Source organism: Gadus chalcogrammus, chromosome 14, assembly GCF_026213295.1.
Source record: "Gadus chalcogrammus isolate NIFS_2021 chromosome 14, NIFS_Gcha_1.0, whole genome shotgun sequence".
In the NCBI taxonomy this organism is placed as follows: Eukaryota; Metazoa; Chordata; class Actinopteri; order Gadiformes; family Gadidae; genus Gadus; species Gadus chalcogrammus.
Genome location: NC_079425.1, coordinates 5,461,279 through 5,471,278, shown reverse-complemented (window position 1 = coordinate 5,471,278; position 10,000 = coordinate 5,461,279). Strand labels below are relative to the sequence as shown.

The window sequence follows — 10,000 nt, the reverse complement described above, 5'->3', positions numbered from 1 at the left end:
TTCATTGAATGCTACAAGTACCTATGTACCTATGTACTTGTACAATTTTAAATTTTACTTACTAAAAAGCCTTTTTAACTTTCAATTTAATTTTCTATTTTTACCAGAAAGATACATGATCTGATACCAGGGAGAAAGGATAAGGGTTAGTAGAATCCGGGTTGGAGTCCCAGAGAAAGTACCAAGTTCCTTTAGGTCGGGTTGGAGTCCCGACGCGGATACCAGAGAGACTGTTGATCTGATCTTAAATACATTGCACTTTCTATTTTACTCATTTCTTTGCATACGTTTTCTTTTACATATCTATTATTTTATTTTATTGTATGACAATGTTTATACGTGAAGCACTTTGAGTCTGCCTTGTGTATGAAAAGTGCTACATAAATAAAGTTGCCTTGCCTTGCCTTGTCTATGTAAAATCTAAATTGACAAAACGCAGTGGGAACAATCAACATGGGATCTCTTACCAAAAGCTGTGCTGCGGTTGGTCAGTCCTGAGTAGGCGTTGCCACTGGGAGAGGAGGTGGCCGGGGAAGACAGGGGGCTGTAGGACGCCGGGTCCGCCTGGTAGCTGTGTCCGGAGCCGATGCCAAACGGGCTGGACTGGGCCTTGTTGGTCTGGAGGGGCAGAGGGGCAGACGCCGTATAAACACCCCCACTCCAAACAAAGCCCCCCCCCTGCCCGCGGAGCCACGGCGGATCAGCCCCAGAGCCGTCGTGGGGGGCTCTCGTGGTCGGGTTTGCTCAAACAAACTCTGCTTCGAGACTTGGCAGACAGTAGGTTTTAGCGGGGGATGTTGAGTTAGGTTTCATCCTAACTCAGTGGAATTATAGTGACGTGAGGGTGTGTGTGTGTGTGTGTGTGTGTGTGTGTGTGCGTGTGTGTCTGGTACATGCTTTGGTGGGCCGAGCTAAGGAAGATGGATGAGCCTGTTAAGAACCATATGCTGCTGGACACACTACTGCTCTCCTCAGGCTTTCACACACACTGACACGGGCACACACACGAACACGCGCACTAGATACACACACACACACACACGCACAAAACCAACTATAGGGCCCATGAGTCCATTGCCTGGCAACCAAAAATTTGAGAGATGGAGCGAAGCAACAGCGGTATCCAGGGAAACGGGGAGGGCCTTGTATTAGTGATTCCAATGGCGAAGCCCTGCTGGCCCAAAGACAGGAGATCAGCATTCAGCTGACCGTGCGGACGGCCGCTGTCACCCGACCACTAAACTACAGCTTCAGGAGGAGGTATGAGTGGGGCACAGCAGTAGCTGAGGAAGGCTCCCTTATCTCTCCCAGAGGATAGAACGTTTGGAGTGCCGCAAGGCGTGTCATCGTGTGTCACATGATCAATGTTGAATGCAGCGTGGATGGGTGGGTTTGGGGGGGGGGGGGGGGCTGGCGAAGACACTCAGGTGTTCAAATTAAATCTGAACAGTACTGAGATCCACAATCCCAAATGTCTGAAGGGTACCTGTGGGCATCCTTGAGCTAGATTCGCAACACCTACTTAATCACTAATGACTAATGAATGTGGATTATCTTAACCTTCAGTTCACTTGAAAACCCTTCCCTGGGCTATGCCTAAGGGGGGGGGTCGATGAACGCATGGGGAAATTCCACCAACCTTTAACATTACATTACATTCATTTAGCAGACGCTTTTGACCGAAGCAGCTGTCAGTGAGTGGATCAAGAAATGGAGATTTACCCCAGAAAGTTCAAGAAAAATGTATGCGCATGTAAATTCACAAAATAAGCAAAGCAACTGATTTGAAGTGCTTCAACACAGATACAAGGGATTGAGATTTATAGATAGATAAATAAATAGTTAGAGAGAACTTGAAAGGGGAAAAAGGGAGATTGTTTTTCAAGTAATAATTTGATGATATCATCGGTAATATTTTCCATCTTATTCTTAAAGAGTGGAAACATGATTCATTGTTTTACTGGTCAGTATGGCCGTTCAGAGATTTGAGGCATCCAAAACACACGCAAGAAAAATGACCTATTGAGCAACAATAACCTAAGTAAACATCATAAAGTTTCTTTCAACAATCTAACCTTGTATTGCTATCAATATTGACGTTGCTATTACTGCAACAGCAGGGCCCCTATTGTTACAAACTTGCAATGGGATGAATATAAACTTTACATGTTTTTATCAGTTCCTGCACCTGAAGCTGTTCTCTTGATTAAATCCAGCCAAGACTCCTTTCCACAAACAGAACCAGAGCAAGCACAACAGAACATCTGCAGAGATAACAACAGCATCTATCCGGTTCTGTGTGTGTGTCATTGAAAGATTGAGAGACCGATAGTATGGTCACTTTCAGCCTGCAGATTGAATAGCACAAATTCCAATCCTTTCAATAATTCTTTTTAACCGAATTTCTCTCTTGTCGGAACAAGACAAATATTTGGGATGTGAACTTTTCACTTGTCTCCCACAAACACAAGGACAGGCCAGGGTGAGGCTCTCACTTAATTTTGCAGCCAGATCTTGTGTTAACGTCTAGAGTAACTTTTGGATACATTGCACCGATGCGTGGACTGAACAGTCCAGAAAGTGCAACTTTCAAATGACTGTGCTGAAGTTGTTTCTGCATTGTAAACGCAGAGGTAAACCTGTGAAGTTACCAAGTAATAAATTAATCCATTAGACTGGAATGGACATCAAGACGTACAGTGACATACCAAACAGGCCTACAGAACAGACTCAATCCCACTGTGCCAGTGAACACGCACTACAATACTGTTGGAAGTTATTGCATATGAATCCTGGTCAATTTGACCACTCTGTCATCTTCAGAGTGGCTCTCATGGGCTCACCTGTCCGGAGAAGGGGGGTCTGTTCCCTGACCAGGCCCCCTGTCCGGGGTTGAGTTGTCTGGAGATCTGCGCTAGGTTCTGATTGGACGAGCCTGATGGCTGGATGTCATTCACGCCTGGCACGTGGATCACAGAGGAACTGTAGGGGCAAAGCGTCCACACGCCAAGAAAAACATCAATATACAAACAGAAAAACAATGATGCCTTTCGGAGTAGCTAGCATAACCCGAGTTCTGACAGTGAGTAAGTGGTTTGTGACGGCAGTCTAGTTCACCATGGGACGACAATTTGTTGTGATTAGTCGCCACGATAGAACCCCTCAGGCGCTCCTCAACGAGCTCTGTCTGTACTCATCATTATCAAACGATGCCAGCAAACTCAGTTTCAGTCAAAACAATGAGCTGCTGTTTAACTTTCCCAGAGATACCACCCAACCAACCGACCGTCCAGCACATTCCTTTGGCTGGCAATGGGAAAAATCCACTCAAACATGGATGCCGACCTTGGGAGTGTGAACCACTGGCTTTGGGTCCCCTGATATGAATATAAGCTTGCAGTACATTGCTGACATTTTTGATCATGTTGATATGTGATCATACGTTTTTACCGGGGGATATATATTTAAATAGTCAAAATAAAGCCAAAATAAAGACGTTGCCATTGCATTGTTATTGAGACCGAAATCGGTTAGTTTTCCAACCCTTACTGGCTGGCTCGGGCAGGCGTTGTTCCATTTAGGTACCCCTGCCTACCCCATGGTAAAACGATGAGCTGAATGTGAAAGTGATGGCAGTATTGTGCTGCCGTGGCGGTGCATTCAAAGAATCCGATATCTTAACAGCAGTGCATGTTGCACCATAACTTTCTTCCAAAGATGTTGGACATTCATATTGGCTATGAGACACACTGACATACATGCTACTAGGCCTTCTATCAACAGCAGTTCAGCTTTTATTGTTTGTTTATTACACAACCAGCGTCATATATCGTATAACATGGCGAAATTTCGGGAAGGTATGATGTTAGGACAAAAACATAATAACCCCCTAAGCCTACGGCTTAATGATTCATAGCCTAAGTAAACTACAACCACTCATTTAGTATGTGGATGATCAATGGGATAACGGTCACCGGGACATGATATTACTGGCAGATGGGGATTTGATTAAAAAACTATCTGAGTGGAATCAGATGCAGAAAATGTTAAAAGTCGGGGGTTGCCAAACTTTCCAGAGCTAGAAACAGGGTCACGGGCCAAAGGAGGTTGGGAACCACGGCCTGATATCAAGGAGGTGTGACTGGTGTACCTGAAGCTCTTCCCAGAGTGTCCCTGCTGGAAGGGGGAGGTCTGAGAGTACAGCTGCTGTCCTCCAGCTGTGGAGGCTGGAGCCATCATCTTCTTATCTCCAGCTACACACACACACACACACACACACACACACACACACACACACACACACACACACACACACACACACACACACACACACACACACACACACACACACACACACACACACACACACACACACACACACACACACAATCTTCTTATCAAAGCAGTTCATAATCAGACACACATGGGCAGCAGTGAGCCCATGAAGGACGGGTATCCCCACACACGCCTGTCCGTGTATGTCCTTTGCTTCTCTGCATGTTTGGTGCAGATCGCTTGTGCGTGCGTCTCGATCGGCGATCATGCACAGCGTGTGAGTGCGTTTGTTTTTTTGCGTTTCGTCGTACCGCCAGAGATGCCGGTGTACATCTCGGAGAAGCGCGGGTCTCTCTCCTGGGAGAACAGCGCCTCCGTCTTCTCGATGCTCTTCCCCGCCTCGTGGACTCCACCTCCGACGCTGGTGACGGGCACCTGCGGAGAGAGAGAGAGAGAATGTAAGAGGGGGGAGGGGGGGGAGACTCAGGGGGCGGGGGCGTGGGGGGGGGGGGGGGGGGAGACTCAGGGGGCGGGGGCGTGGGGGGGGGTTCATAACGAGACGAGATGGAGCACACAGCCACGCATTGTATGTGGAGACGCAGGGGCACGTGCCACGACCGTGCACGTGCCTACTATCGAGCAAGTTCAATCCACTTCAAAGTTGCGTCGCGTTGCATCAGCCCCGTCGGCATGACGACCCGTGTCTCAGGTTGAACGGTAGGCGGTCCGGCTCGCGTGCCAAAAAAACGCAAATCAAATGAAAAACTGAAATAAGATTGTGACGCGACTGCATTAAATATTAAATCAACGAACACGTTCTTGTCGTCATTTTCTATTACAATAAGATTGCATGGTAGCTTTTAAGGATGCAATGCGTACGATTATTAGAATTGTTATTTAAAATACAAAAACAATTAACTCGAACAATTAATACGATAACAAAGGGGAGGAACTGTGCATTTCCTAGTTTCTTACAACAGGGGTGGACAGCACAACTTTCTGCTACAATTCGGCCCCCGATTTCATGACTCATTCAACAGTTGGCCTCACACATTGCACCTTAAACCTATTTTGCTGGAAAGTATCATGGCAGTTTGCGATGGTTGCTACAGCTGGTACCTGTGATGGACGGGACGGCGGGCGGCGTTACCTGAGAGAGATCGTAAGCAGTCAGTCCATCTCGCTGGTGGACCTCCAGCTCTGCCTGCTGCTGCTGCTGGAGCTGCCTGCACAGCAACACAGAAACACAGAAAGAACCGTCAGGAACAGGAACCATCTGGTGCCAGCCCTGAAGACCAGACCCGGTGGAGGCATCCAGAGACACCCTGCCAACCCATTACCATCAACCCAGGAACTGAATATCACGAGAGAACTACACTGAACAAATGCAAATGGATTAGAATGGGGGTTTGGGGGGTTTGACTCTGAGCCAAGAGTTTGAGTTCGAAACCAAATATCAACAGTTTAGATATCCCTGAGCAGGATGCCTTGCTGACTACCGACTCATTAATGGAATGTGACTGAAAACAATCACACAAAAAGGTATTCTAAATAAACCAATAGTAGCAAAGGATAATATAAAGCACTCAGAAGTCTCATAATAAATACGAATCAGGGCTGTGTGTTTATATGTGTTTGTGTGTGTTTCTCTGCCTGCTATCTAGCCCTGTACATTCTAGCCTCACCCTCCTCATAAAAACAAACATCCCTGTTAATAACTGGTTTGTTACTAGAACTTCTGGTAATTTGTTGAGATCAGACAGAGTGAGATCTTATCTGTTGCCATACAATGGAAACCGTTCGTCATCTGTCAAAGCTCGGGTAGGCAATTTATAAAGCGTTTAGAAGTGTTTTTAGTCATATTTATCCTGATCGCAATCAATCGCTCTGTCAAAGAAATCATGTACATATCCCGCACTCTCATGGTACATGACCAGGGATAGTCATATGGTTTGGGCGAGTGGCTTTGTAGGGAGGCCTGGAGGGATAGTCAAGGTTTTTTCTTACTCTAGTTTACACTAGCTCATTTCTCAAAATTGCCTAGCCTAACTTAAATCATCCGGCGAAACATCAATCATTCTAAGATTAGGCGGGATTTCAGCTTTGTTTTCAATCAGGTTCCCTATTTGTTTTAGCAAAGCAGCGATGAGTAACGTTTCAAAAACCGTGTGGCTTAAAATTACATGGGCATACATGTCCTCAATGCTGTTCGCTATTGATTTCAATGTTATCTAAAACCCACTCTATATATAAATGTATGTATGTATGTATTATGCAAATTAGAAATGCTGCCAGCCCATACGGCTCCCTTTGTTGACAAGAATTCTACTATCAACATCCCCTAAACCCCTCCCACCCACCAATCAGCCAGCCCGGCTACGTTAGTTTGGGTCCTGCAGCTGCTAGCTAGTTAGTTAGTGGACGGAACAATGTTATTTGTTGTTTTTATTCTGAATGACTCCCGCCTACTCACTTGGAGGGGGGGTGGGGGTATTTCACGTTGCAACTTTAAACAACATGGAGCTTGAATCTGAAGAGTGAGTCAGAGATCGAATGCACCAATAACGATGAGATTGAAAAACCTCTTGAAAAAACGAGTGGAAGTAAAACCCATGATAACATCAGGGGAGGCTTCCAATTGTCTCAGACACATTCAATTGCGTCTGAATGCTGTAGTACCTCAGGTGTGAATATGGTTAAAACTGCACACAGAGGCTTTCCATTGACTGTAGGAATGCCTGCACTGTTGTCCTCTCTCTAGAGGTCTTCAGCAGAGCTCGGAGGTTCTGGAAACTGAAGAAATTTGTGGGAACACACTGAAAATCCCACAAACACCCTTAATCCAATGGACTGAGGCAATGATGTTCGATCTCTTATCCAAGAAATTGCCACAGATCCTTTTTGGTAGAGAAGTCATTTATATCTCGCTCGTGTTCTGGCTCATTAGTAGCATGGCAACTAAACACACTCTAGAATTACGCAGAATCCATTTGGTTGCCGTGCAAATTAAACTAATGTACCCACTACCCACTTACTTCCAAACACACTCTGTTTTTTAATTCAGTTGTTTTTGCGTCTTTTAGCAGTTTCTCTCCATCTCTCCTGCTTGGCTTAGATCATCCTTTGCGCTGTGAAAGCGTTGCGTTTTAAACACAGAAGTGGAGTGAGACGAAGCGCATCTTCTTTATGTCAATGCGTCACCGACAGGCCCTTAACCACAAGCGCTCGGTTAGTATCTGCAGGTTAGCGTTGAGCTAGGTCCTTTTATATCAATCATAAATCGCACAAACACACACACACACACATCCTTGCCGTGATTATCCTCGACTGCCTGTGATTTATATTCAAAATAAGTGTTGTGAACATTAAAGGTGCAGTATATAGAATTTAGTGGCATCACTCAATTCGGGGGAGGGCGGGGGGAGGTCGCAGATTGCAACAAACTGAATATCCCCCATAAAATCGTCCCTTCTCCAACAACGAACGAGAAGCTACGACGACCTGCACTGTTCCCGAGTGGCGAGTGACGAGGTTCGCTCGAGAGAGAGAAGAGAAATATATTCACGGGATTATACGCTAATTAAAAACATACTTATGCGTAATATATTCCGATTCTGCCAAGTCCGTTCCGCTGAATGCCACTAGAATTCCACACACGCCACATCTTTAAAACCCCACAGCCGTCTGTCGCTGTTTTCTTTTCTGCAGTGACAGCACTCACCTGCGTGCAAACACAATAAAGAGTTGTGGAATTTGTTATCTCTGCCAGGATGCCGCAGGGGGCCATCTGCACACAGGGAAGACACGCTGAAGGATGTGCTGAGCACTCAACGCGTGGACGTGGTGTGCTGCAGCGGCTGATGCGATGCTAGCCCGGCCTCTTGTTACTGGCAGCCCCTTGGACCGGCCACAACAACAACAACAGCCGCAGCGAGATTCGGTTGCGGGCTGGCTCACTCGCATGCGTGTGAAAAGAGGGAGAGGCGTGGATATGTGTGCCATGGCCTCTTATTGCTTAAGCCCGACACTTGAAAACAGGGGGATTAGGGCTTTTGCTGCTGGAATGGCTTCCATGGGGCATGGCTGTGTTTGTCTATGGCCTCCACAGATGGACATTTGGCCCGTGGATTTCCGTCTGAGTGTGTCTGTGTGCGTGTGTGACGGAAGGGAAAGAGGGAGAGACCGAGACCGAGAGAAAGAGAGCGAGACCGAGAGACAGAGATAAAGAGAGAGAGACCGAGACAGAAAGAGACGGACAGAGACCAAGAAGGAGAGACACAGAGTGAGAGACACAGAAAGACAGACAGAGACAGAGAGAGAGAGAGAGAGAGAGACAGAGGACGATTGAGAGGGATGGACGGGCACAGTACTATCATCCATTTACAGCCCATCAAATCAAAGGCTTGGCCCTCCGCGAGGTCTAGTGAGGGGTTGGGGGGTTGTACCATTTGGCTTCGTGATCCTAGTTTAATGGCTTTGGACTTTGTGAGCGGTGGGGCTGAAGGAGAAGGAAACTAAATGGCAAGCACTAATGGACAGCGACAGAGTAATTGCAGGACTCGTGACCACAACAACAAACCACAAAGAACACAGTTTACCCCGTTGCACTGTTTATTCTCTGCAGAGAGCGGGAAAGCATCAGGCTGCAGATCCTCCTCGCCTATTCCGCATGCGCCCACAAGAGTAAATAGCATCACATCTAGGTCGAGAGCGGCGACCAATTGGAGAAGGACACAAACGACTTCCATCTCAGGGCAGAGCACAAAGAAAAGCACACCGATTGAGCCACCCCTGCAAAGCAGCAGTCAGTGGGGGAGCACTGCAGGAGTGACACACACATACACAGAGCCGAGTCCTTTGTGTGGCACAGCGCCCCCTAGTACGCCATCCTCGATTTCCTCAAAACTGCCAGCCATCAATGTTGTCCTGATCCATATGAGCACAAGGTGTACGCAGTCTTCCCCAGGCTAATATGGAGAGAGCTGCACGTGCACATATTGGGGACTGCTGCGGTCAGAATCCGAGGCACGTGCAGCACGAAATCAGCGAATAATCAAAAGATGATCCGATGACCCGCTGCAAAGCTGCAGTCGACCGATTCCGCGCCTTAAATCAAGCACTGCAATGCTGTAATACAGGCAAAGGACACACAAGGGACAATTACCTGCTGAATGCCCAGCTTAGTGAGTCAACAATTACCAGGTACAGGGCTGTAACACTTCCACTGAATCATCCATCTAGGAGCTGCATGTAGGACTAAGGAGCCCTAATACGGTTAACAGCAGCGTCTGTCCAAAATATCCCAATTGATGTACCGACCAACTATCTCCCTGCATATCGACTGGCTCTCCGGTGTGCTTTTATTGTGCGGTGACAGTCTGTCTGTCTGTCTGTCTGTCTGTCTGTCTGTCTGTCTGTCTGTCTGTCTGTCTGTCTGTCTGTCTGTCTGTCTGTCTGTCTGTCTGTCTGTCTGTCTGTCTGTCTGTCTGTCTGTCTGTCTGTCTGTCTGTCTGTCTGTCTGTCTGTCTGTCTGTCTGTCTGTCTGTCTGTCTGTCTGTCTGTCTGTCTGTCTGTCTGTCTGTCTGTCTGTCTGTCTGTCTGTCTGTCTGTCTGTCTGTCTGTCTGTCTGTCTGTCTGTCTGTCTGTCTGTCTGTCTGTCTGTCTGTCTGTCTGTCTGTCTGTCTGTCTGTCTGTCTGTCTGTCTGTCTGTCTGTCTGTCTGTCTG

At 47.0% G+C, this 10,000-nt stretch overlaps 1 protein-coding gene across 2 annotated transcripts in view; it reads right to left on the bottom strand.

Moving 5' to 3' along the window:
• Positions 1-10,000, bottom strand: part of arnt2 (aryl-hydrocarbon receptor nuclear translocator 2) — a 52,163-nt gene that overhangs the window by 6,231 nt on the left and 35,932 nt on the right. For both annotated transcript variants that reach the window (XM_056607631.1, XM_056607632.1), the window contains 5 exons: positions 5,426-5,501; positions 4,587-4,710; positions 4,151-4,253; positions 2,844-2,982; positions 468-618 (listed from right to left, as the gene is read on the bottom strand). In XM_056607631.1, coding sequence (XP_056463606.1) covers positions 468-618; positions 2,844-2,982; positions 4,151-4,253; positions 4,587-4,710; positions 5,426-5,501 — 593 coding nt within the window. The remainder of the gene's footprint in view (positions 1-467; positions 619-2,843; positions 2,983-4,150; positions 4,254-4,586; positions 4,711-5,425; positions 5,502-10,000) is intronic.